General features: G+C 33.5%; 2 protein-coding genes and 2 long non-coding RNA genes across 4 annotated transcripts; 1 reads left to right on the top strand and 3 right to left on the bottom strand.

Moving 5' to 3' along the window:
* Window positions 1–1,311: 1,311 nt before the first annotated feature.
* LOC148170568 (uncharacterized) lies at window positions 1,312–1,989 on the bottom strand. Its single transcript, XR_015770407.1, has 2 exons — window positions 1,733–1,989; window positions 1,312–1,675 (listed from the first exon to the last, which is right to left on the bottom strand). It is a non-coding gene; the product is annotated as an uncharacterized LOC148170568 (long non-coding RNA).
* Window positions 1,990–9,137: 7,148 nt separating this feature from the next.
* Window positions 9,138–11,549, top strand: LOC148170567 (putative multidrug resistance-associated protein lethal(2)03659). The gene is made up of 7 exons (XM_088041071.1): window positions 9,138–9,493; window positions 9,540–9,651; window positions 9,699–10,413; window positions 10,460–10,736; window positions 10,785–10,935; window positions 10,983–11,213; window positions 11,260–11,549. The coding sequence occupies exons 3-7, from the start codon at window positions 9,752–9,754 to the stop codon at window positions 11,517–11,519; spliced, it is 1,581 nt and encodes a 526-aa protein (XP_087897197.1). The 5' UTR covers window positions 9,138–9,493; window positions 9,540–9,651; window positions 9,699–9,751; the 3' UTR covers window positions 11,520–11,549.
* A 5,350-nt stretch (window positions 11,550–16,899) lies between these two features.
* On the bottom strand, window positions 16,900–19,251 carry LOC148170566 (uncharacterized). Its single transcript, XM_088040813.1, has 2 exons — window positions 19,171–19,251; window positions 16,900–19,112 (listed from the first exon to the last, which is right to left on the bottom strand). Exons 1-2 carry the CDS (start codon window positions 19,234–19,236, stop codon window positions 17,043–17,045), a joined length of 2,136 nt encoding a protein of 711 aa, XP_087896939.1. The 5' UTR covers window positions 19,237–19,251; the 3' UTR covers window positions 16,900–17,042.
* A 5,873-nt stretch (window positions 19,252–25,124) lies between these two features.
* Window positions 25,125–27,832, bottom strand: LOC148170565 (uncharacterized). The gene is made up of 2 exons (XR_015770384.1): window positions 26,020–27,832; window positions 25,125–25,966 (listed from the first exon to the last, which is right to left on the bottom strand). It is a non-coding gene; the product is annotated as an uncharacterized LOC148170565 (long non-coding RNA).
* Between the last annotated feature and the right edge of the window lie 68 nt (window positions 27,833–27,900).

The raw sequence follows: 27,900 nt of genomic DNA, 5'->3' as shown, positions 1-27,900 counted from the left end.
GAACGAGATGAAGAGTTCGAACAATATAAATCAGCTGTAGAAAAAACCGTGATCAACAATCCTAATATCATTGATACTACGGATTCAATCGCAGATTGTTCCGATGAGTACGATCATTTACATTTTACGGACAAAAACTTTGATACAAAAATTGAACACTACAACAGTTTATTCGAGCTAAAAGCGCAAAATGCCGACATACAAGAAATTGCTCACTTAAAGTCAGATGGAAGATTTTTGATATACTTAATCGTAAAAGATAACGTTGCAGATACAGCTTCCAATCAAAACGTTTTTCGAGGATTGATTAATTTAAAAAGTTTTTGTGAACATAATAAAATCACAAAAATTGCTATTTCAAGCGCATCCATAAAAGCTCAAAATCTGAAAACTTCAGCAGTTCGTTCAATGCTTCGATACATTTTTAAATCATCACCAGTTCAAATTCTAATTTTTCATGACAACACCAGAATAGTATATTAAAATACGAATTGCAGAAGGCATGCATTCAAGCACGAATTTGAAATTCCGAAACAAACCGCGAAGCGGCGCGTTGAGGAACAAATGAGTGCTTGAATGCCCTTCTGTAATGAGTGTTTTATACTATTTTTTCTAATTTGCCCTCTCATGCACTTTTATAAATTAAAACAGAAAAAATTTCAATCTAGGGATTTTGGAAGTGGTTGGTAAGATTTATGTACAATATTTTAAGGCGGCTTTGAAAAAATTAATTTAAAACGTCAGTGTCAATTTTTGCGTAAAATGAATGCTGAAAGAAATACATCTCTTACGCCGCCAAAAATTAAAGAAATTGCGAAAAAAACGTTAGAATCATTACTGCCGGACAAGTCGAGATCCCAGTATGAAAAGGAATTTCAAAAATTTTAAGAGTGGCGTCATGAAAATAACAGAAAGAATATCCGAAAGTGTTCTACTTGCGTATTTTGATCTTCAACGCCAAAAGTATAAGTCATCTACCTTATGGAGGATCTATTCGATGTTAAGATCCTGTATAAACATCAAAATGGATGTAGATATCGCCAAATACCGAAAATTACAGGCACTGTTAAAAGATCGTTAGGTTACAAACCAAAGAAATCTGAAATCTTAGAAGAAGGGGATATTCATAAATTTATTCAAGAAGCAAATGATGAAACATACTTGGCGATGAAAGTAACTAAATTTTACTTTTTTGATTGTTGCTTTATAACTGGTGAACTTTTAGGTCATCCTGATATTTGGATATAACGGAGCATGTAGGCGTGAGGAATTAACGAATTTGTCGATTGAGGATATTGAATATAGATTAGATTCTATCATGGTGTCGATTCTTAAAACAAAAAACAACGTTCCAAGACAATTTCTAATAACACATCCACAATGGATTAATTTAATCAAGAAATATGCTAACTTAAGACCTAAAAATGTGACACATAAGCGATTTTTCTTAACTTATCGGAAAGGTTTCTGTGTGAATTCTCCAATTGGCATTAATACCATGGGTAAAGTGCCAAAAGAAATCGCAGTTTTTCTCAAGTTGTCAAACCCAGAAGGTTTTACAGGACATTGTTTCCGAAGAACCAGCGCAACGGCTCTCATGGTGGTGATCTATTAACCATTAAGCGCCACGGAGGCTGGAAATCTTCAGCTGTTGCTGAAGGTTATGTTGAGGCATCTACAAGAAAAAAAATTGAAGTGTCTGAAATGCTTGGGTCAGTTGCTTCGAACCTACCAAGCTGTTCTGTTAATTTAGAACAAAATAATTTGCAACAGAATATTGTATCAGACAAGAATGTCCATGGTGTCACTGTAAATTCCCATGACACTTCTCATATAACAGTTAATGTTTATAATAACTGCACTTTTCTTAACAATAATTAATTAAACACAATTTCTTTTCGTTTATTGGTGAGTTTCATTTTTCACGTTTGTCGTTGACAGCGGTTGACAATTCAAGATCAACGCTACCAACATCAATAGAGTAAATTTTACTAGTTTATTCTCGCACGCCAACGTCTTATTCTAACACCCAAAATACGTCATTCGGGTACTTGAATAGATTTATTCTAGAAGCAAATTAGAAAAAAAAAATATTCATCACAAGAAATACAGGAAATATTACGCGAATATCATTTAACACCTTTAGGTGGTCATCAAGGTGTTAACAGAACCTTTAATAGATTAAAATCAAATAACAGTTAAAATCAAAATGCCAATGCAAGTATCAACAACATCAGTAATAAAAGCATTTGAAAAAGTAAACTTAGATATTTCTGGACCATTCCCAATTACCGACAATAACAATAAATACATTTTAACAATCGTGGACGACTTAACCAAATTTGTTATAAGTGCACCAATACCGAATCAGGAAAGTACAACAGTTGCAAAAAGTTTTGTTGAAAATGTAATATGTCAGCACGGAATACCCGATTCCATATTAAGCGATCAAGGAACGAATTTCATGTCTACTTTATTCAAAGATATTTGTAAATTATTGTCAATTAAAAAGTTACATGGAACTAGTTATCATCCACAAACCCAAGGAAGCGTAGAAAGATCACATCGAACATTAAACGAGTATTTGCGAAATTTTGTCAACAAAGACAGTGACAACTGGGATAATTTTCTTCCTTATGCCACCTTTACATACAATTCTACTCCTCATTCAGCTACAAAATTTACACCTTTTGAATTAGTCTATGGCAGACTACCCAAATTACCTACCTCAATAAAAAAATCCCCAGAAGTATCCTATAACTTAGACGATTACGCCAATGAACTTAAATCTAAATTACAGCATTGTCATCAAGCAGCTCGAGAGAATTTACTTAACGCCAAACAAAAAGCCAAAATTTATTACGACAAAACTTCTAAAACTGAAAATTTTAGTGTGGGCGATTTGGTTCTGTTAGAGGATGAAAGTGTTCCTGTTAGTAAATGTAAAAAGCTCCAACCAATTTACAAAGGCCCATATGAAATTGTTTCCGTCGACTCTGATGTCAATTGTACCATTTTAGTAAACAGAAAACACCAAAAAGTCCATTTCAATCGTTTAAAGAAATATAATTTACCAGAAAACGACGTATAATTATTTTTGTTTCTCTTTCTTACGATTTTTTTTTCACACATCCGAATTGATCCTCGTTTCAACTATTTTCATTTTAAATTACGAGTGTTTTACTATCATCACGTATCAAATTAATAAATTAAATACATTATTCTATTTTCGATGTTATGTCCCACGAATATGTATGTATGTACCACATTATATATTGTATAATGTCTGAATTAATTTCATATGTATATATATATTTTTTTTAGCATAGTTTCTATCATATATTATTTGTATTAATTATGATTTAATTGTTTTTTTTATCTCTCAAAATATTCTTTTGTTAATGTCGTATTTCAATTTTTGTATATTTTATATTAGTTATTACTACTATTAGATTGAGACTTTATGCATTGTTTTATGTTATATATTTTCTTATTCCTTTTGTTTCACTTTTGTAAAAATTTTGCGACTAGCCGCAAAATTTTAATTCAAGGGGGGAGGTGTTGTAATTAATTCCAGCCACCCTCATTCACATATGTTCAATTAGTCACATCTCATAACTCTCCCTTAAGACGGAGTGGGGGTGCGACTATTCCGACCACGCATTTTCTTAGATTTTAGATTTAGTTCTTAAGAGGTACTGATCCGGACTCCAACCCGGAATGTAAATATTAGCAATAAACCACAATTTAAGGAATCTCGCTTTTTCACTAGTTAATCCCCGTAAGCACGACAGAGAAACACAACGGCACACAACAATTCCTTGCTGGTGACGTGTCAACGAAAAGGATGGTCAAAACAAAACAACCAACTTAGCGAATTTTTTATTGTTATTAGTCTAATTAGATAATTAGGTGGGTACTCAAAACATATAACATCCAGAGTGTCTCAGAACTGGCGAAGATGAGTTAATTTGCTAAAAACAAATTAATTAATGCAATATAAAATTAAACAATCAAATACGTTTCTTTTTATAACAAAAACGATGTTGCTAAGTATCTAACAATGTATGGTACATTTGAATATTGATTCATAAAATATTTGTGATTGGTTAGCGTTACATTGCTCTAATGTAAAATCTAAGGAGCTATTTCAATTTCATTTGCTTAATGCAATAATTAGCCAGAACCTGAGGTTATCGAGTCGTTCAGAAATTCTGAGACACCTACATAGTATATGCATTGATTTTCTCAAAATTATTTGTATTTATTTACCTTATAAATAAAAAGTAAATTTAGTTAAAATAAAAATCCAAAGTCCATGCAAAATTGAAATTTCAAATGTGTTGCAGCTATTTTTTTTAGAGACAGCGGAAGAGGACATAACAGATAGCTATTTCCTTTAAATAACAAAAAAGTCAAGCAAACCTGCTTGGTAATCTATAATCTATATAAAGTTTAAAGAAACTAAAAGAAAAATTTAATGAAAACCTCGAGACATTTTGCGTAAGATTAAACGGCAAAAACGGGCAGTTTTAATTTTCAGATAAAATATCGATTTTAACATATTCTCGTAAAAAAACCCATGTTCAGTAATTACTTCATAAAAATTCTGGTGCATATAATGCATTCACGATCTTTTTAGACCGCGGCAAGCCATGGAAATCTAGTAACTTGGTTGGTAGTCAACCTTTGTGAGCCAAAGTTTCCTGAAAATGATTGACATTTGTTCTGTCGATTGGAGTTGTTACCTTTTTTTGGTTATGAATTGTGTCTGAAACCTTTCCTCTGTTGCCAGTTTGAACCGAACATTCAGAACTTGATAATTTTATTGAATTTTTATCTAAAATTTTAAAATTATTTTTCAACAAATGCAATATTAATCATAATGGAAGACATTACTGCTGGTATATTCCAATGGCAAAAAGTTTACCATTCTCAAGAAGCACTTCTGCCAGGTCTTGATTTTAGTCATAAAACCTTAAAAAAGTTTATTTGATCGAATTAGCATTTGACCCAGGGTTTTATGTTATGGAATCTCACACTAAAAGCAAACTTTGGCGAATTTCGTTAACTAAAAAGTGCAGCAATTTAGAATTTGAATTGTTTTTGTTTACATAAAGTCTTGTGATCGTTCACTTCTCTGTGATTGTAACTCATAGACTTAATAATTTTGAAAAGTGTTGTTTTCTCGGCATAAAATTCTAATTGTTGCCGCTTATCAGCCAAAACTTTTCATCTTTGGTGTCCAGAACATTGGAAACGGTTGCACGCCGCATCTAAAAATATTTTGAAAACAAACGTTTATGGGGCCTTGTACCTTACAAAGAATATATTTGTAACACCTCAGATCGTTTGTTCCCGTCTTAAATCAAGGCGATCTTTTTGAAACTGCAAATAGCACATTTTTTGTTCGAAAACGAAATCACTTTAGGCATTTTATTGCCTATTATATTTTGAAGATAATGCCTTTAAACTGTTACTTTCACGATTAAAAGGAGACACACGATTTTTCCGGTATCAGAAAAGTGGCAAACTTGCATGCATGAAAGACACATGTCAGATGTGACAGTAAAAAAACTACCTCTGTCAGTCATTGTAGCCAACAAAAAGAAAAAAAAACAAGGCCTACTCTGGTCTAAAAAGATCGTGAATGCATTATAGTCAAAAACACAATGGCCGTAAATTCAATAAAAAAAATTAGAATGCAACCTACAATTTAACAAGGTGCATTCTGGGTTGCCAGACTAAAAGGTATTATTTTGTTTAAACAATTACACCTTTACCCTCTAACAGTTGGAGGGTGTAAACCGGATATCAAAAATTAGCAATGTCATCGGACTAAATAAAAGTTTTTTGAAAAAAGTTGAAAGTTGTAGAAAGGGGTTGAGATTGCCACCCTCTGACGGGTGGTGGGAGTATAAGCGATATGGGAGATTACTAAGTGATTTATTTGTAATTTTTCCATGTCAAATTCAAAAGGCTACATTGCGGATTTTTCAAAATAATCGGAGGTGGTGTTTGAGGGGTTGAGATTGCCACCCTCTGACGGGTGGTGGGCGTATATGCGATATGGGGGGATTACTAAGTGATTTATTTGTAATTTTTCCATGTCAAATTCATAGGGCTACATTGCGGATTTTTCAAAATAATCGGAGGTGGTGTTTGAGGGGTTGAGATTGCCACCCTCTGACGGGTGGTGGGAGTATTTGCGATATGGGGGATTACTAAGTGATTTATTTGTAATTTTTCCATGTCAAATTCATAGGGCTACATTGCGGATTTTTCAAAATAGTCGGAGGTGGTGTTTGAGGGGTTGAGATTGCCACCCTCTGACGGGTGGTGGGCGTATATGCGATATGGGGGATTACTAAGTGATTTATTTGTAATTTTTCGATGTCGTATTTATGAAGCTACATTACTATTGAAGGTTGAAATGAATAATAATTTTCTAGTTAGGTTAAGGGTTGAGTTTTACCACTTTGTTCTCATGTAGAAGGAGAATTTTGATTGAAGATGGGGCAGAAAGTCATTACGGTGTCATTTGGTCAAAAATTGTGTGAAAAAAAGACGACGATCGGTGGAAATTCGCATGTGAAAAGTGCGACCGGCATGCATGCGTCATTTGAGGCGAAGTACTGCGGCGTTTAATTTATGAAAATGAATCCGATAAAATGACGCTAACTTCAACGACGTTCCTAATTGTACCTTTATCGTGATGTTTATCTTCATTTACGGTTTTTTTCTATGATGCTAATAAGCCACAACGTATCAAGCAATTACCAGAAAAATATTTTCGTCCGGACAATCTCGTACTTTATTACCTGTCATTGTGTAAAGATTAATTAATACCAAACCAGAAATCTTTACCTAGTCAGTACTGTAGTGTCCCACTTCAAATTTAAATTTCAAACTTTTCGCGCCACAACGACAGCAGGAATTTTTGCGTTAAGTTGGTGGACTTGGTAGTTCACCGCCGCCACAGCGGAGGAGGCGGGCGACGCCGGAGGCATTCATTCTTGGTACGACTTTGGTAGTTACCAAGGTGCTGTGTTATCGAGTGCGTTTCGCCAAATTTTTCCAAGTGTTAATTTTAATTCCTATTTTGTTTTAATTTTTCATTTTGTGTTTTGTTAATTTGTAGTTTGTCAAAATCTTGTAAATAATTTTTTTTAAACCCATTGGCTTTGACGGGCGTGTAGTGACTCTTTTAGGGCTTCTTGTAGAAGCGCTTGTGTGTTGTCATCTTTTGGTATGTAATAATTTTTGTCATTTGTTGTCTTAAGAAGGAAGTTTCTCCGGATTCATGTAAAGTAGCTATTTTCTGTACAATTCTAAAGTAACGCGTTTTTCCGATGACGTAAGCGTCTGGATTCAATCAGTGTTCGCCCACCGTCCGATAAGACACGTGCAGAAGCAGTTTAGATTCGTGGAAACCCGATACTTTTGGGAACTTGAATTTTATTCGATTCTGTTCAAGGAATTTTTACTGTTGAGTTCGAAGGATTAAAAATAGAATAGGATTTTAAAGAAATTGTGAAATACATCAAATTAACTGGGAATGTCTTTTTGAATCGCTCTATGTCATTCGTGAGCAAAAACGAGTACATTTTTCCTAAAGTCCACGACTTTCTCTTCCATTGTATTTTATTGAAACTGAAACTGAAAATTTATATGTTTATGTATTTTATGTATGTCCCTTGTTTTCGTAGCTGCTCTGTACTTGTCCGAACCCAATGCTCCTTTCCAGATTTTCTTCGTCACAAAAGACTCAACATAACAAACAGCCTCTCGCGTTAATATTAGTAGATTTTTCAGAGTGTGATCAATTCAAAATTAAACTTTGATTTTGACTTTCGAAAACCCTCCAGTGCTGGAAGCTTGTTACGTGGGACTCGCGGGGTAGTCAGGGTTCACCTAACTAGCGGGTCTTCCGCGGGTGAGATGTTGGTTACTCTTAATCTGGCCATAATTTGTTAGTACTCTCGATAAGGCACCGCCTGTACTATGCTTGCGGAATAGGAAGGATTATTTTCGGGTCTTCCGAAAACCTAATCCCGTCCTGTTTCTGTGTGTCGCCTTTGAAAATAATTAACTTTTATTATTAATGTTTATTGATAAATTGTTTGTATATGTTTACTTGGTAAATTGTGTGTTGTTTTTCATTGTTATATTGTTTTCAATAATTTTTGTAGTTTGATCACACTCACAACAGAGCGAATGGGAGATTTTTGTAGTTCTTTTGATGTAATTCACTTTCCGTTAATTTGTTTATTGCATTTTTGTACCGAAACGTTTCTTTGTAAAGTGACTTCTTTTGACATTAAAGATTATTAAGAATTTTGTAACATGATCAGTTCGTCTGTTCAAATGCTTGTAATTCTTGAACAATTAGCTGTAAAATTTAAATCAAAACCATTCAAACTTTTAAAGTCTGAATAAAACAAGTTAAACCACATTTGGTCTGGTGTATTTTATTGCTTTGTGTTGGTACGCTCTTCCCCAAAAGACGATGCACTGCTTTGTATCCAACGAACATCCGCCTTCACAACACAACGTAGGTCCTAGCCGTTTCAGACGATCACGATATTCGGCCATTTTATTTATTTTAAATTTCGCGGTTCTTGAGTTTGGCGGTTCATTTGAATTTTGGCGGAATTGGGTTACAGATCATTACAGTCCTGTCAATGTTACAATGGATCACAAACCAAAACACCAAAGAATCAAACATCCCAAAGACACCGCCAGCACTTTATCTCAAATATGTTTTATGTGAGTACACTAAACTTGCCAACATCACATTTCAATTATTTAATTTAGCTACGCCATCAAGTTGTTGAAAAAAGGGTGTCACACTCCTTTTACAGAAGACGATTTATACGAAGTTCCCAAAAACCTGAGATCACAAAAACTAGAAAATATGTACGAAATCTCCTTGGAGGACAACAGTGCTTTTCGCAAAACATTTCTAAAATGTTTTGGACTTTGTTTTTTTAGTCTTGGACTGATGAAACTACTAGCCGATACAATTTTCATGTAAGGAATAAAATCGCTTTGAGCGTTTAATACGACCGATTTTACAGTATCAGCGAACCTTATCTTTTAGAAAAAGTGTTGTATTATTTGAAAAGAGATTACTTTACTGCGGGGTTTTATCTGGTGGTAATGACACTTTTCAAGTTCTTAAACAGTGTTTTTACACAGAATTACTCTCTTTACATGGAAGGTTTCTGCTTCAAGGTGCGCACAAGACTGTGCTCTTTACTATACACGAAAATATTGACATCGAATCTGACCCACACAGACACGTTATTTGGAACTGTTGTCAGCCTCTTTGCTAAAAACGCCATCGTCATCGATAACTTCATGAAAACTGCGAACGAGTTGTGGATAACATTCGTAAAACTAACTGTAGTTTCGTACTTTCTCTACTTGCGAATTGGGCCCACAGTTTTAGTCGTTACATGTATAATTTTAGTGGTACTACCAGTGCATGGTAAGCTTTGAAATATTTCAGAATTGCTCAACCTCCAATGTTGCAGGTTTGATTGGAGAAAACATCATGTTTTTTAAAAAAGAAATGTTTGGGGAAACCGCGCAACGACTCTCTTTCCTGGCGAAGAAAAACCGGTCCAAAACTTTGGAAGCTAGAAGGTGTATTTGTGTCAAAGTGTTAAATCAAATTAACTGTCAATTTGCAGTCAAGAAGTTCTTCTACTTGAAAGCGTTCGGTTTTACCATTGGGCATTTAACAATGAGGGCGATATTGTATGTGTCAATTTTAGCTCATCTTCACGTGGGAAGTGAGGCGTTGCTTTACCTTCTTTTTTACATTTCTATGTTGTCGGAAAGTCTGAGCACGAAGCTTCCACAAGCAGTTTATTCAACATCGGAGTTCCTTGCAACGCTTAGAAAGTATGAAGAAGTTTTTGAAGAAGTAGGATTGCTCCAAACCTCTCGAACTGACTTGATGGAGCCGTGGGTCTTTGATTCTACCATTCGCCAGAATATCTTGTTTGGCCAACAGTTTGATGAGGGTCGTTACGAAAAAGTCTTAGAACTATGTGAACTATCGGAAGACGTGGACAGCTTGGAGAATCGTGACCTGGCGATGGTTGATGGTAACTCGAGTTGTAGCTTGAAGTATAAAATCCATTTTGCTAGAGCTACATACACACAAAAGGGCGAGGATTTCTGGACTGCAAGTTTGGACAAGTCGCGAGTTTCTTTTAAAGATAACGAAGATAAAGACGACAAGTTGTTAGACGTAGAAGACTTTTCCAGCAAGTTCAGGCTCCAATCTTACAAGAAGTACTTTCTTCTGACGGGTGGTCTTGCCACGTTTATGATAGTTTTCACCTCTTTTGTAATGCTACAAGTTGAAGATAGTTACATGAATAATTTACTGACTTTTGAGTATGTATGCTACGAGTGTAAACTTTGAACTTACGATTTGTTTAAGGACGAACATGACAAGTACCAAAAGCCCGAAACTAAGAATTTGGTACCAAACATATGGAATCATGAATCTGCTCTTTGGAGCGACTTTCTTGGTAAAAAGCTTCGTCGTCTTTAACTTCGCCAAGAGGTGTTCGATGAAATTGCACAAAACTTTGATTAACAACATTTCGATGGAGTTTTGTCAAAACAACACCATTAGAAGCCTCATTAACCGATTTTCTAAAGACCTCAGTGCAGTTGATGAGGTGATACCCTTTTTGTTTGGTGATCTACTTCAGGTAACAAAACTGATTGGAATACAACACTCTACTTCTGTTTTCCAATAGATCTTACTTCAAATTTTTGAAATCGTTGTTGCGATAGTTTACATAAACGTGTTGTTTTTGATTCCAACGTTTGTCCTCTTTGTTGTGTTGTTCATACTTCGTCAGTGGTTTCTCGAAAGCCTAAGAAATTTCAAAACTCTTGAAGCATCAAGTAATGGTAAGTTTGTCTGACTTCCTAAAACTGAGTTATATTTTCAGGTGTTAGTCCTATAATTGGATACATCAGTGCAACTATGAACGGTTTAACAACAATTGGTTCTTTTAACATGAATAACAAACTCAAGGAAGAATTTCATGAACATTTAATAAACCAACACACTTCTGCGTCTTACACTCTTCACTGCATGTTAAAAGCGTTTGGTTTCCTACAAGACTTAGTTGTTACACTTTACACTGTAATAATTGTAGTTTATTTTATTTGTACTAATCGTAAGTAGCGAAATTTTAAAAATATCGCATAAGATTGTTTTTTCAGAAAATGAAAGTGTTACCATTATACAAATAACTCTCTTAGCGTGGTGGTTGAAATTAGGATTCCACAAATGGACTGAATTGGATATTCAAATGATCTCGTTCGAGCGACTGTTGAAGTATGAAAAATGTCCTGAAAATGATGATGGAATTCGATTGCAAATTTCGAAGAGATCGACAAGAACAAGTTTTGATAACAAATGTTTTGTTGGGGATGGAACTAGTAGAAATGAAGACAAGGACGAAACATTGATAGATCTGTAATGATAACTAATAAGTTAATATGTAACATTACAGTGTTTTTCTTTTGGTTTTCCTCTTTTGTCAAAAGCATTTCACCTTTTCTCAAAAGTGTTTCCCCTCGGCAAAAAATAGAGTGCTGGTTTTCAAACACATTCCTCATTTGTCAAAACAGTTTCACGTTTTGTCAATTGAAAGTCACGACTGATTTATTTCTTGAAATGGATCGTGAAATACGACGAAGCACAAAAATTTCAAACGAAAAGCGTGCATTAATTATTAGAGGCATTAACAGCGGTCGGACGGCAGCGAGTATAGGACAACAATTCAATGTATTAGCAAACACTGTCGAAAAATTTTCGCAACATACCAGAAAACCAACGAGGTGGCGAAGAGAAGTGGTGGGCACCGTCCAAGAAAATTAACCGAACAACAAAAACAAGAAATTTGTGACTGGATGGATGACGATTCTTCGTTAACTCTTCAATAGATAAAAAAAAACTATTAAAATAGGTTCCCGAGTTGCAAATAAGTCTATCAACTATAAACAAGGCTACTAAAGAATTTCATTTTTCTGTTAAGAGAATTTCGAGGGTTCCAGATAGACGAAATACACCAGAAACCATTGAAGCTCGATTTGAATATGCAATACAATACAATAGAATAATGGTTGAACGAGAAAAAGTGTTTTTCATCGATGAATATGGAATTCAAGTACACTCAAGACGGTCGCACCAAAAACTGTCGAGCAAACAAAGTAAAAGCACAATTACGGGGTCGAAATTACTCTATTGCTGCCGCAATGTCTGTAAATTCCTTGTATTTATTTACAGTTCAAGACAGGCCATACAACATTAAACATTTTGAAGAATTTTTGATAAGCTTGATCAATCATTTACAACAAGACAATGTTAGAGGCGCTCATTTGGTGATGGACAACGTGAGATTTCACAGGACTGAAGAAATCCAACAATTAATAAGAAATCATGGTCATTTTCTAATATTCTTACCCCCCATACGTCCCTTTTTAAACCCTATAGAAGAGTTGTTCAACCAGTGGAAAAATACTATTAAATGAAGGTGACTTGTATGCTAAAATACATACTACTTCTGAGGCAGTAACACAGCAGCATTGCCAAATTACGTTAGGCACATGGAAACCTATTTAGGAGACTGCCTTAACAGGAATGAGTAGACTATAAAATGTTCCTTCTGGACCAGGGCATTTGGCGTGTTAAAAAACAGGACAGAATCCTACAAATTTAGCTGTTTGCTCAAAAGTCAACAACCAAAAAAGGGAAAAAACCTCTCAAACAGCATTAATTTTTATCCACTCCAAAAGTACCCAAATATGTGTAGACCACCAAAAATTGGGCTCACGAAAAAACGGGGTAGAATTCTACAAATTTAGTGTTTTTCCAAAAGTAAACAACCGAAAAAGATCTAAAAAACTTAGAAAATGCCTTGTTTTTAAACACCCCAAAATGGTTTTCTATTTCTGGACCAGGGCATTTGGCGTCTTTAAAAACAAGGCAGAATCCTACAAATTTAGCTGTTTTCTCAAAAGTCAACAACCAAAAAAAGGCAAAAAAAAACCTCTCAAAAAGCATTAATTTTTATCCACCCCAAAAGTACCCAAATATCAGTAGACCACCAAAAATTGGGCACACGAAAAAACCGTTAAAATCTCCCAAAATCATGCAAAATTATCTCAAGAGCACTCTGAAAAACTTTCCAAATCCGTTGTTTTTAGACATTCCAAATGGCTTTGTATTTCTGGACCAGACCAGTTGGCGCATGCAAAAAAAAAGTGAAAACATTACCAAATCAAAGAGGTATATTTGGCGCCTTACAAAACAAGGCAGGATCCTAAAAATTTATGTTTTCCCAAAAGTTAACAACCGAAAAAGACATAAAATCCTTCAAAAATCATAGTTTTTAATGTGAGCAAAAAATACTCTAAAGTTTCTTTTCTTGTAAATCAATAGCCCATCAGAAATTGGACATATGAGAAAACTGTTGTAAATCATCCAAAATCAAACCTAATTATGTTAAAAGCACCCAAAAAAAACCTTACCAGAATTCCTTGTTTTGAGTCACCCCAAAATGTATTTACTTCTAGACCAATACATTGGCGCATGCGAAAAATTCACCGGTCGGAATGGCGACTGGTAAAAATATTAGACAAATAAGAGCTCTTGTTTTTAAATACCTCAAAATAGATGAACCAAGTATTACGCTTCCCATCTACGATTATGCACATTGTTAATATTAGTTAATAAAAATCTGCCATCTAGCAGAGAAAAAGAGAATAAAGTCTTCCTGTCTGCGACTCACAGATCGTTAAACCTAGCTTAATTGTCTATGCTGTGACTAAACATAAGGCCCTTTAAAATTATTTGGAATTTTTTGATTCGTTTTGAAATTCAGGCGAAGCCCTCATGAGCGTCCACACAGTGGACTAGTGCGTAGCATGCGGAGCGAATTTTTTATTTTACAACTATAAATTTTTATTTTAGAATATATTCTATCGCTATGAAAAAGATTTTGCGCTTTTTATCAAGATTTGAACACGCAACAAATGAGCGCACATGTTTAAAGTGCGACGCTTAAACTTCTGGGCTAACACGGTTCTGTTTTATCAGCACGCCTATAATGGATTTTTTCTACTCCTGTTATAGTAATCTATGAATTACAAACGATTGTCCTTCTAAGTAAATCCATGGTTACACACACTGCAATGTAATGACCAGTGGGTAATATATATAATTACATAATAGTACAGAGGAATAGCAGTTGCTGTGGATGTCATAAAAATTTGTCAAAATTGACATTTGCAATTTGTGTTTGTATATTTCATCATGATGAGTGACTCCGAGTGTGAATTGCAAGCTACGCCCCCCGAAATTGCAGCACAAGCAGTTAGTGCAACTGATGATCTGATTCCGAAAAAGTCAAAAGAGCGGTACGAGTCGGTGTACAGCAAATTCATCGCCTGGCGTGCGGACAACGGAGTGGCATCTTTCTCCGAGAATATTTTACTCGCGTATTTTGGCAAGTTGAAACAAGATTTCAAACCAAGCATCAAACACGACGTAAATATTGCAAACTACCAGAAATTACGGGCTTTCTTAAAGAGACAATCAGATGGATTCAAGAGTAAAAAATCAAAAATTCTAACGGCTCAAGAAATTAATACTTTTCTGAAGGATGCTCCTGATTTAGAACACCTGTTTACAAAAGCAGTCCTGATTATTGAAATTACTGGGGCTTGCAGGACACAAGAACTGAAAAAAATGAGACTCGCTGATATAGAAGATTCAGAATCAAACCTTATAGTAAAAATACCTGATAGCAAAACTAAAATATCTCGATCGTTTGTGATTTCCGGACAATTTTGTCACATTTGAAAGAAGTATATAAATCTTCGGAAACAAATACAGGATCATATAATTTCTCAATTATTCTTAAATTATCAAAAAGGAAAAATGACTAGGCAAGTGGTAGGAATAAATAAATTGGCTGATGTCCCGAAGAAAATAACCCAATACTTAGGTTTGCTTACACCTGAACTCTATACTGGCCACTGCCTTAGAAGAACTTCTGCTACAATTTTGGTTGACGCTGGAGGTGACTTGTTTGCATTGAAAAGACACGGAGGATGGAAATCCTCTGCGGTTGCAGAAGGATACGTCGATGATTCAATGGCAAATAAGACAGCAACTTCCAAAAAAATACTGGAATCCGTAGGACTGGCGCAAGTTCAAGACGGGTTACCTTCTACATCCATGGCTACTTGCACTACATTTGTGAATTTCAGCGAAATAGAAACTGCCACGGATGAAGCAGAAACTTCCACAAATTGTTTCGCGTTGAATACTCAGCTAACCAAATCTCTTGCACCATTTATAATCAAAAATTGTTCTAACTTTACTATTAATTTTAACAAATAAAAATTTACACGGTTGTTCATAATTTATGAAAATTGTTCTTTGTTTTTTTTAGTTGATACTTATTATAAATATTTCAATTGCCAATTTTTAATAAAAATCATGTAAAATTCGACTTTAGTTGTAATTTATCGAAACAAAAATTAGAAGGTTGCGGGAAAGGGAGTCGTAGAAAAAGTATAGTACGCGACTCGGGGGTAAGGCCAATTACGCTCTCGTGGAATTATAGTGCTCGGCTTCGCCTCGCGCACAATTTTTCCCCTCGTGCGTAATTGGCTTCTTACCCCACACGTTGCGTAATATACTATTATACAAACGGTTTCGGATTGAATGTATTACGTTTATGCTAATTTTCTTATTAATTAAAAAAATTAAATTTTTTCTGTACTTTGCATTATCACATTATTCAACTTATTTACCTACGTATCGTAAGTTTTGGATATCAGAAGGGGAAGTAAGAAAAATTTTAAAAGAGAATTTAGGTTGTTTTTGTTATATCACAATTAAATTTTGTTACAATATAGGTAGTATAGTATAAAAAGTTAGAGACAAAATTTTAAACCACGGCCATTTAAACATTCACACTTCATGTGCATCAAAAGTTCAGTCTGCTCTGGATTGCCACTTTCCAGCCATTTCAATATTTCGCTTAGACTTTCGGAAAGATTCTTTCAAATCCGCCAAAGTTTTACAGCATTCCTTCACAAACATCTTTATGCTGTCTCAAGATTTCAACAAACATCCACAACTATTTTGAGAATTGATGTGAATTCAAATTGGAGCAAACGAAATAAGAATATTTCTGTATATTTGGCGTGACACTTTTAATTATGTATTATTATAATAAGTGAAATAACTGATAAATAAAATAATTGACTCGTTCTTTGAAATTTGTCAGATTAGTGACATCTGAAAACTCTAACCTTAAAAATGGCATGGTTACACTAGGAAAACAGTGGAACTAAAACGTTGGTTTCACAGTCGAAAAGTTACTAAAGTCACGTGAGTTAGTTCCGTATAATGAAAATACATACATATATCTACATATTACATGCATGTTTCATAGTGTCATAGTTACTAATCAACAAACGACAGGGTTCTTGCCTAGTTACTTACTACTATGGGAGTAGAAAAAATAAATTATTATTACACCAAAGTAACGACACGAACGAAAAATTAGTTTGTTTGCTTTATAATTATATAATTTGTTTTTGTAACACAACTACTAACTAAAATTGATTTTCTTATTTTGATATTAAAAAGGTACAGATTTTCTTATCTTACTTTGTTGTAATTAAGAGAATTGTTTATATTTAGATATAATTTTCATTGAACATATAAATAATAATAGTTTGGTTTTTTTTCAACTTATTTTCTTACCATATCAAATATTATGTACCAACTAACATAAAGTCGTAAGTCCCGGTTTAATGAAATATTAAAAAATACTCAAGTAGAAATGTATACTTTAATCAAAGATTAAGGGCAAAAAAATGAGATTATTTTCCATTACAATTTACAGATTCTCAAACTACCTTAAAATCAGCGAAATGCACATAAAATAAAACAGGGTACATAACTAACAGAGAGAATGATTTTAACATTCATAGCTATCCTCTACAATTGTTTCTATGTTTGGTTCATCTTGCAGTGTTTTTTTCTCAAAATTTTCTAAATACCTGATGCTAACTTTACGATCATCAGAGAGATGAAGACCAATTAAAATTTTCTTTAAACCCTTTCTTTCATTTCCTTCAAGTTCAAATGCTTCATAGTATTTTTTCCGTAGACACTGTTTTAGGGCCTTCTTTGCAGAATCTTGTTTATGCCGCTTTAGTTCAATTATAATTACTGCACATTTTGAAATAATAATTAAATCAAGCTCGGGTGAGCAATCCAACTTCCCACAACTAGAAATTAACATCCAAAGGTCACAGTGAAAGTGAAACTGAGCTTTTGGTAATTCTCGGTCGGTATACAAATTTTCCACAGATTTTTTAAACGCAACATATTTCATAGGTTCATGCTTCTCTCCACTTCCTAAAGACTTTAATGCATTCACAAATGACTCTTGTTGTTCTACAGTAAACAGGTTAGTTTTAAATTTTACCAAAGCCTCCTGAAGTTTGTCTGTAAATACTTGTTTCAATTCTAGATTCGGAATTTGTAATGTCCAATTCCCATCATTCTTGTCAATAACGTTAAAGTACCCACATTGTGTGAGAAACTGAAGAGCTAAGTCTACCTGCACTAGTTCGATACAATTCAAAATTGATTCACGTAATGATTTCAGATTATAAATATCGTTCAACTCTATAGTTGTTGCTATGATGGAAATTTTCTCATTGTCTCTAACGGCAGGAAACACCTTCTCCCGCATTTTTTCGAATTTAAATAGTTGGCAGATATATTTGGTTCCAACCGATTCAATCCAATAACTTTTTCGTACGAGATTCGGTAAATAATTGGTAATAGACACAGGATTAGAAATAGTTGTATCTTTGTCTCCCACTACAGTGTAATTGTTGTACCAAAGAGTAATTTCATCAAGAGCTTTTTCTCTTTGACTTCCTTCTTTGACACAGTTGTTAACTAAAGCGTTTACTTCTTCTCTGGTAAATCCAAAGAATTTATAATAATCATAATCCTTGTCCAAGAATGTTCTACGTTGCACATTGTTAGCTCCTAATGACATCGTACCGCCTGATGCAGTGACAGAAAAAATTATTACTCGTTGAACAAATTGTGCTGATATCTCATCTTTACATAAAAGACGCATTAGTTCTCGTATGAAAAACATAATCTGTCGGTCTGATGAGTTTTCACTAAATAACATATTCATAAAAGGTGCGTCGAACTCGTCAATCAATATAATAATTTTCTTATGGGTTTGTTTTGTTTGATAGTGGACCGACAAAACCTCGATCAAATATTTAAAAGCCACCATTATGTATTGTTCTGCTGTGTTACGATCCATTGCCTCTTTCCAATGATCATCATCATCGGCATATTTCAAATAGCACAAGAAAGGTTCAATATCCAATTCTCCCATATCGTTACTTGACCAGCTGAATTTTTCACCATCTTTATGAATTAAACATGTTTTATATTTTCTAAACAGCTTCATTATCATATTTCTAAGACTCTCCAAAAAGTCGCTATATGACGTTACTGATAATTGTGCAAAATCAAGAAAAATTACTGGATGCTGTCCGCAATGCTTGCGAAAAAATCTTTTACTTCCACAACCATGATTCTCTATGCATTCTTCAGTGCATTTGTAAATTCTGAGATCCTGGAAAAGTTTATATTTCTCCAACTTTTGTTGTTCACTGCTGACAATTTCAAAAAACTTCTCCAGCATTTTGCAAGCCATAGTCTTGCCAAATCTGGGCGGTGCAGTGAGAAGTATTCTATGTGCATCCTTCATAACGCATTTAATAAACATAGACTTGTCCACAAAAGTCGATGTCCAACGAAGAACTTCAAAAACCAAGTCAGGATCCTGAAAAGACATAACAAATTGTAATTTCCATGAATTCCTATTTGAACATAAAACAAATTGTACATTTGTTCGAAGCAAGTTACTTACGTCTTCACTTTCATTTGAGCCTCCGGAAGTGTCCAAAGATGTTACATCATCCATTAAATTTAATCCAAGTAATTCCTATAACAAAAGTGTAATACCATGTTACCGTGTGATACAATAATATGTCTGGTCTTACTTGGTCTGAATAGACAGGTTTACTTTCGACGTTTTTGCGCTTTGATGAGGATGAGGAGCCCTCCATCAGATCTACCTGAAAAAAATTTTATATTCAACGAATTTTTTTATCTGTAATCTGTATGAGTAAAAAAATATTAACAAAGTTCCGTTCAAAATGATTTAAAAAGATTCAAAATAAATTTTTTACAATAAATAAAAAAATGACCAATACTAAAGAGAACAAAATTGTAGCAGAATATTATACACCATTAAAAACAAGACAACCATCTGAACTCCAACAATTTCAATGAAGTAACTCAAATGAGAAATCGTAATTTTGCCATTGAATATCTCAATTCGACTGTAAATAAAAAACTAACAAAGACAGAATTTTGCAAATCTAAAAATATTTCTAGAAATTCCCTAAATATGGGACTAAATTCAGTTGGAATTAAGATTGCATGTAAAACGAGAACAAATGAGAACAAACGGGAACAATCCGGGACAAAAGAGAACAAATCGGAACAATTAGGAACAAAAGAGAAAAAATAAAATAAAAAATAAAAAAATATTCGATAATGTAGAACATAAAGCAGGTAGTCGTAAAAATATAAGTTTAGATGAAGAAGCACATAAATTAATTAGTAAATCTTTAGAAACTTTTCAATCATAAATGGACAAACTAGTTTCATACATTCCCAACGATGAGAAAGAAAAATGGAAAAAAGATTTAAAACCTATTATTACTGAAATAGACAGATTAGAAGATGGAGCAAAAATAGTCGGTTTCAAACAAGAAGTAGTAGATAAATATATTGCAAGAGCTAACAGCTAATTTATTCCTTGAACAATTAATTATGACAGACTGTGAACTAGAATCCGCTAATAATAAAATCGATGAATTGGAATATAAATTAGACAACTACAATAATTATGATCCTAAGAAATTAGCAGAATTAAGAAACAAAACAGTAGTAATACCATCAAACATCGATGATGTAAAGAAAAGAACTCTCAAAATATTTGAAAGACATACTAAAAATATGAGAGCAATAAATGAAAAAACTCAAAAATTGTAAATTAAATGGAAAGTACTGTATTCAAGAATTTAAATATATTCAATGAAGAATATCCAAAATTCAGAAAAAAGTCTTATTCAACAAGTTAATAAATTAAAAATTATTATTTTTATTCTTGCGTTTATTATCGTAATTGTTATTATTGTTTTCTTAATTTATTACTTCAACGCTAATAAAAAATAGTTCAACAGTGTCCATGAACGTACCTATGATGATACTAATACGTGTCCATAAGCTAATGTATCTGTAGAATTAGGTAAAAGATATCTTTTATCATCTTTCCAACTTAGAGACTTTTTCTTTACTTCTTCAGTAAAAATATCATGTTTATGACTCCTAATCACTCTCTGTCTATGGAAGTATTCAGTTTGATTGAATAAGCAATTTTTGTAATCTTCAAAACTTATTTCTTTCTTCAATACTGCTTTCTTGATACCTTTTAATGTTTTTGAAACACACGTTTCAGTTCTGTAACTGTACATTTTTGACCTTAAACCTATGTATTCTAATATCTTAATACCATTCAATTCATCTTTGAATTTCCCTATTACTTTCTTATTTTTATCAGAATATAATGGATGGTCCTTTGGATAATCAGATGTATCAAAATAGTCGGGTTTGTTTTTCATAAATTCATAGAAATCAGCCATTTTAATCTCATATATGAAACTGTCGGTATCTCCATAAAGAAGTTTTATTTTTTCATTAAATTCTTTTTTAATTACATTGTAATGGAAGTTATACATTAATAATTTCGATAAATCTAATACGGCTTGCCCAATGTAAATTGGTTTATTAAACAATACTTTGGTTTTATAATTGTGAACTGCTGCCAGGTGTTTGCTAAATATAGTTCTGTGTTTAAAATTAGGTTTGTTTATCGCTTTTTGTAATTTTTCTTCATCACAATATAATTTAATATTTTGTTGGTTTCTAACAGATTGCATAGACTTACCATATGGTGCATTAACCATTAGTTTCCAGAAATCTTTTTCAAAATCATTTTTCGCCTTCTGTCTTTGTTCAGTATTAAATTTTACATATGGTGCTATGAAATTTGACTGAGTAAATTTTATACCTCTGTGAACCTTTGTTATTCTAATACCTAAACTTTTGTAAAGTTTTAATGTTTTGTAATGAATTATATAATTTTTCTTATCATAGAAATGACAAAGTAGTTTTTCTACTTTTCCGCCCGGGGGAATTCTATTTTCCGGAGCCAAAGGCAAGTCATTGAATTTGTTATGAATAGCCAAGTCTACAGGGAATGCTAAATCAACTTCTAAAACATAACCGGTATCACTATCTGATAACAGTATACCATCAACATTTTTAATTTCATCACAAGTCAACCATTTAAAGTTTTTTTCTGGTAATCTCTGAGATAAAGCCCATCCATATAGATTATTAGCATCTATATAGATAATCTGAGTATTTTCATCTGCCTGCGAATACCTGTTACTACACTGTGAAATACCTCCTCTAATTCCGTTTTCAAAAAACAAATACATTTCATAATCAGTTAATAATTCCAACTTCACTGAAGTATATTTGAGCATACAGTCCCAAGCTAACCCCGGAGTTGTATAATACCAAACAGGATCCAGTCCATAACTCTTTTCTAAACATAAATCTCTAAAATTTTCAAATACATCAGTTAATAGCAAAACATCTAGTTTTAAGTATAAATCATGCCATTCACCCAAGTTTTCAATTTTAAAATATTTCCATACTTTCACTGCATGTTTGAATTCTTCTTGAGAAATTCCTTCTTTTGTGAGCGAAGAATAAAATTTATCTATTGATGGAAGTTTTGTTTCAGAAAATTCCTTTTCTAATTATCTTGCTTTTTTCTTTCCTAAATAACACATCTAATTCATGATTTGAAAAGTATTTAATTATTTCTCTCAACTGACTTGATTCCAGATTAGATGACAAATTGTCTAGGCTACTTGCTAAAAATCTAAATGAATCGATAAATCTCAGTTCGATATATCCATTATCATCCATTCTTAAAATTTTACTGAAAGAAATATATTTCTCTTCGTTATTAGGTATTAATTTCAATTGACTTTTATCTTCTCCTAGATTTTTTATAAACAAATGACAATCGTAAGCGCTTAAATTATGAAACAAAATTGGAATAAACAATGGTTGTCTATATTTCAAATTGCATTTTCTACAAGCAGCTCCTCTATATTTTCCAGTGTAGTGATCATGATCTCTTACTTTTGGGTTTTCTATAGAAAAAAGATAACAAATTTTTGTTTTTTTATATTCTTCTAGTTCGATATCTTTTATGGGTTTATTTTCTTTTAATAACTTGTATATTGTTCTGGCATATTCAGTTATTCTTTTTATAAAACATTTATCACTTTCCTCTCCTCTGTAAATTTCCAATGGGTTACCAATATTATTATAAGCACTCTTAATGTATAATCCATAACCACAGGGAATATGAAATTGTGTTTTATGAGTATATGATGGTTCAGGATTTGGTTCGCATGTATGAATAGGTTTCAGAATAGATTCAAAATCAGAATAAATTACATACGGATGTCTTAACATTCTTTGAATATTTTTAAATTTTAATATATTATCTTCAGGCATGTTCGGAACACATGGTTCATTACTAAAGCACACATTTTGATGTTTCTTTAAAGCATCATCAGTTCTAGCGGAGTAGTTTAAACATCTTCTACAGAAATGTTTTTTGTTTCTATTTACTTCCAACTGATCATTCAACAATCGACTCAAATTCTTATATAAAAAAAAAATATATAAAATATAAAAAAAATAAAAAAAATAATAACAAAAGATATTATATAGGTTTCACCAAATAATTTAAAAAAAACAATAAGGATTTTATTGGGTGTTCGTAATTTTAAATCCCTAATTATATAAAAATTATTAAATACAAATACAAAAACAGCTCAAGAAATTAGAGAATACTATAATATTACTTTGGAAGAAATATTTTATTCATATTTGGAATACACTAAAGACTTTTATTTGAATATAGAAAAATCACTCCATAAAGCAAATTGAAACGATAATCTGAAATTAAGAGATTGTCATGTTTTTTAGTCCGCATAAATCTAAGTGTGGGAAAGACATGTTTTCATGATAATTTAATCGATGATGACAACGTAAACAGATAACTCATCTTTTGATAACAAAAATTTTTGGACTGCAGATGTAAGGATCATTTTTAATGTATTTTGACACGCTGAATTCAAATCTGTGCTCAGTTTTTCTCCATCAAGTCTAGATTTTGAAATAGCATATGATTGTTGACCCCTCGTGATTGGTCGCGGGTCTCTGTCAAACTGAAAATATATTCAGAAATGGCAAGTAGAAAGTGTATGTTGTGAGTATGTTTTGCGTGGCTGTGATAATTATAACCTAAACCTACCTACCTACCCAGTGTCATTTCTATCCAAACATTCCCTAATGTAAATTCTGAAAATTCTTGGATGTAAGTTGCTGTAGGTACGTTCTTTTTGGGAAAATCTTGTGAGAAATTACTGGATGACAAGTGCGAAGTCAAATAATAAACGTTTTTATAAACTGAATATAGGTAGGTATGCCCCTTTAATTATTCTATTAATTGCTATCATGTTTTGGGCGTGAAAACAACGTTTCTTCTTTTACGACATTGGAAAACGATACACTATACCACGTGGCTGTTCAGATGTTTCATTTATTTTAATTTTCGACACAACCGTTAAAAATTACCGAAAAGCAGACGACTTATATTTAACTTATAAACTTATAATACTATTAATAAATAACAAGACATTTTATTACTTACCAGCAGCTTTAACAATTAACACCAAACCAAAACTGAAACGACTGAAACTGTCAATCATCTGTCAACGCAGAACGCAGCGGAACGGACAAAACTGAATTATCGACCGAAAGAGCGTCGCGCGCCATCCTGGTCTAGATGGCGCTAAGCATATTATCGTTTTAAGGTCACTAGATCAAAGTGTCTGTTTTTATAAGGTACCGCCATTAGTTTTCAGTGCGTAATTCAAGAGGGACATACATAGTCCATAAAGCAATGGGTTAGAACGAGACGCAAGATTCTAGGGAATTGTCATAAAATTGTTGACGTAAAATTTGTCATTAACAAAATTTAAGGTTATCTTCAAATTATTTGTTCAAAATACACTTTAATAAATCGTGGGTACAAAAAGAAAATTGGTTCCAACATTATAACAGATTATGTGAATACGTAAGAGGTGAGCGAACCGACATTAGAACCTATTCCATTTTAGCACGTTAAGGAGGTGCAACACTCAGAAACGGTCTCGGACTTCAAGCACTGTCTTTTCTAATCTCCAACGATTCGACTTGTATGCAGTAACGCCCTAATTAGAATATGCTATTAGCACTTATTATATTGTAGCTTCTCCCGACGATGTAGTAACAATGATGAGATGTTAAAGTAACTGAGAGAAAGCATTGCACAAATGGAAGTAGCAAATACATGAGCAGAAAATTGTTGTGTGCCGTTGTGTTTCTCTGTACGGGGATTAACTAGTGAAAAAGCGAGATTCCTTAAATTGTGGTTTATTGCTAATATTTACATTCCGGGTTGGAGTCCGGATCAGTACCTCTTAAGAACTAAATCTAAAATCTAAGAAAAATGCGTGGTCGGAATAGTCGCACCCCCACTCCGTCTTAAAGGAGAGTTATGAGATGTGACTAATTGAACATATGTGAATGAGGGTGGCTGGAATTAATTACAACAAAATGAAGTACATGAGATATTTTAAAGGGGCTATTAAGAAGAAAGAATTTACAAGTTTGAAGAAGTAGACATGTTTAAGATCTTGAATGAGGTTATGCAAAACAACTGCAACAAAATGAATATCAAGAACAAATATTAAGGTTATGTTAAAATTATTTACTTAAATCACCCTGAAATACAAAATTACATCTATTTTTAACACTACAGGAGACCATTTGAATGCGTTTAAGGACCTTCGTACGCCACATTAAACTATAGAACCAGTTTTGCATATCTTATGTATATTTCATGTCCCATTGCATTTTCAGTTTTCACATTCATTATGAGGAAGTAGCAGCGGCTTCAAACCAACCATCTTCTGCCGCTGATGTTGAAAGCGATGGTGTGTCTTCCTCATGAGACTGTGTATCTGCACTGTTCAAGTGATGAGTGCAATGACTGTGTCTTGTCCACCTGCCAGTTTATGAGGCCCCGCTGTTACATTAAGGATAGCAGTCAGTTGGTCCTACAACACATTTTGAGAACGTTTACCGTTGAGGCCGATATACTTACACTTTACAATATCATTGCTTGTGTTTTAGGCATTTGAAATAATATTTCTGTCCATAACGCAGGTTTTGTGATGTACCACATGTGAGTGGCCTTCCTTCTTCCATTTTCTTGTCCATAGATTTGATTTTCAACTCATATTAACAATAAGATGAACGAGTTATTCGCCTGAATGCAAGAAGTTCATGTTGGTATTGGGGCTATTGAAACACAAAAGCGATTGAAGACAAATTGGGGGAACATTATTTAAATTTAGTTCACGGAATTCGTAAACTAACAGGTACAAAATTCCATAACCTTATAAGAAGTACTCAAGGGTTCATATACAAAAACCAACTTTAGTATTCCCCCAATACGTACTGCTTAACCAATGTCACAATGATTGTCGGCTTCGATAGGGCTTCCATCTACCTTCTATTTGGAGTTTTCTGAAATTAGTGGAAAGTCGTCGTACATAAAACGTCAAATAGTATTTACTTACGGCGGAGGAAACAAATACAGCATAACGATTCGTGTTGAGAAATCGCACATTCAAACCATTTTATTACAAACGATATTTGACAAGAATTGACAGTTCATAAAGCAATGTGTCCACACAAACAACACAAAATTTAGTGCGCATGTAGAGATAGACAGAAGATATCGTTGTCTTTCATTTTGTCACTAACAGCGGTACCTTATAAAACAGACAATTTGATCTAGTGACCTTAAAACGATAATATGGTTAGCGCCATCTAGACCAGGATGGCGCGCGACGCTCTTTCGGTCGATAATTCAGTTTTGTCCGTTCCGCTGCGTTCTGCGTTGACAGATGATTGACAGTTTCAGTCGTTTCAGTGTTGGTTTGGTGTTAATTGTTAAAGCTGCTGGTAAGTAATAAAATGTCTTGTTATTTATTAATAGTATTATAAGTTTATAAGTTAAATATAAGTCGTCTGCTTTTCGGTAATTTTTAACGGTTGTGTCGAAAATTAAAATAAATGAAACATCTGAACAGCCACGTGGTATAGTGTATCGTTTTCCAATGTCGTAAAAGAAGAAACGTTGTTTTCACGCCCAAAACATGATAGCAATTAATAGAATAATTAAAGGGGCATACTTACCTATATTCAGTTTATAAAAACGTTTATTATTTGACTTCGCACTTGTCATCCAGTAATTTCTCACAAGATTTTCCCAAAAAGAACGTACAGTTGCGGCGGATGAAAAGTAAGACATCGAGTTTTCACCTTGTATTTGAACATTTCAAAAATTAAAAGGTGTAAATTAGGTTTTAATCAAGGATCACAATGTCACTGTCAACAGAAAATAAACCAGAGTTGTCCCAAACATCTTTAAAATGCCCCAATTCACAGAATTGCAAAAAGCTCTGATTCTAGCTCGTTTGATAGATGGACTCGCCATAAAAACTATTGCAAATAAAGTTGGTGGCAATAAGAATACGATTTTACGTGCAAAACATTAGTTTCGAGAGACGGGAACCATCCGAAGAAGAAAGAAACTAGTTGAAGAAAAATATCAACCCCGGACGAAGATGTGGTATTAGGAAATTTTCTTCGCAAAAACCCCTGTTCAACTGCAGTCCGAGCCCTGTCAGCAATTTTTTACAGGACAATAGGGCGCACACATTACCTTAGCCGACAAAGAGTCTTGACCTGAATCCTATTGAGAACATTCGGGGTATCATGACCAAAAATATAAATGAACAAATTTTGCCCAATAATCGCGAAAAATTGATCCAGAGCATTTCGGATAGCTGGCAAATGATACCTGAACATTTCGTTCAACATGCTATTTATTATGTCGATGCTACGAAGACTTGAAAGTGTTATTAATTCCGGTAATGCAGCAATAAAATATTAATTTTTGTTAACAACTTCAAAAATTTAATAAATTTCTAGTTTAGTTTAAACTAAAGTTCTTTCTTCTACGACACTGAATCGTCCTGTCTCAATGACAATCGAACTGACATTTCAAAAACTTCAATTATAGGTGGTTTTACAAAGACAAAATATTGAACTTGTCATTTTGTCTTACTTTTCATCCGCCGCAACTGTACCTACAGCAACTTACATCCAAGAATTTTCAGAATTTACATTAGGGAATGTTTGGATAGAAATGACACTGGGTAGGTAGGTAGGTTTAGGTTATAATTATCACAGCCACGCAAAACATACTCACAACATACACTTTCTACTTGCCATTTCTGAATATATTTTCAGTTTGACAGAGACCCGCGACCAATCACGAGGGGTCAACAATCATATGCTATTTCAAAATCTAGACTTGATGGAGAAAAACTGAGCACAGATTTGAATTCAGCGTGTCAAAATACATTAAAAATGATCCTTACATCTGCAGT

Source organism: Gnatocerus cornutus, chromosome 7 (genome assembly GCF_029298725.1).
Source record: "Gnatocerus cornutus isolate USDA-ARS CGAHR chromosome 7, icGnaCorn1.1, whole genome shotgun sequence".
NCBI classification, from domain to species: Eukaryota; Metazoa; Arthropoda; class Insecta; order Coleoptera; family Tenebrionidae; genus Gnatocerus; species Gnatocerus cornutus.
This window is presented reverse-complemented; position numbering and strand designations above follow the sequence as displayed.

Coding starts and splice junctions, on each gene's coding strand:
- LOC148170567 (XM_088041071.1), top strand. CDS start 9,752: ATGAGGGCGATATTGTATGTGTCAATTTTAGCTCATCTTCACGTGGGA. Junction 10,414..10,459: donor AATAATTTACTGACTTTTGA/GTATGTATGCTA, acceptor GATTTGTTTAAG/GACGAACATGACAAGTACCA. Junction 10,936..10,982: donor CAAAACTCTTGAAGCATCAA/GTAATGGTAAGT, acceptor TTATATTTTCAG/GTGTTAGTCCTATAATTGGA.
- LOC148170566 (XM_088040813.1), bottom strand. CDS start 19,236: ATGGAGGGCTCCTCATCCTCATCAAAGCGCAAAAACGTCGAAAGTAAA. Junction 19,113..19,170: donor AACCTGTCTATTCAGACCAA/GTAAGACCAGAC, acceptor CTTTTGTTATAG/GAATTACTTGGATTAAATTT.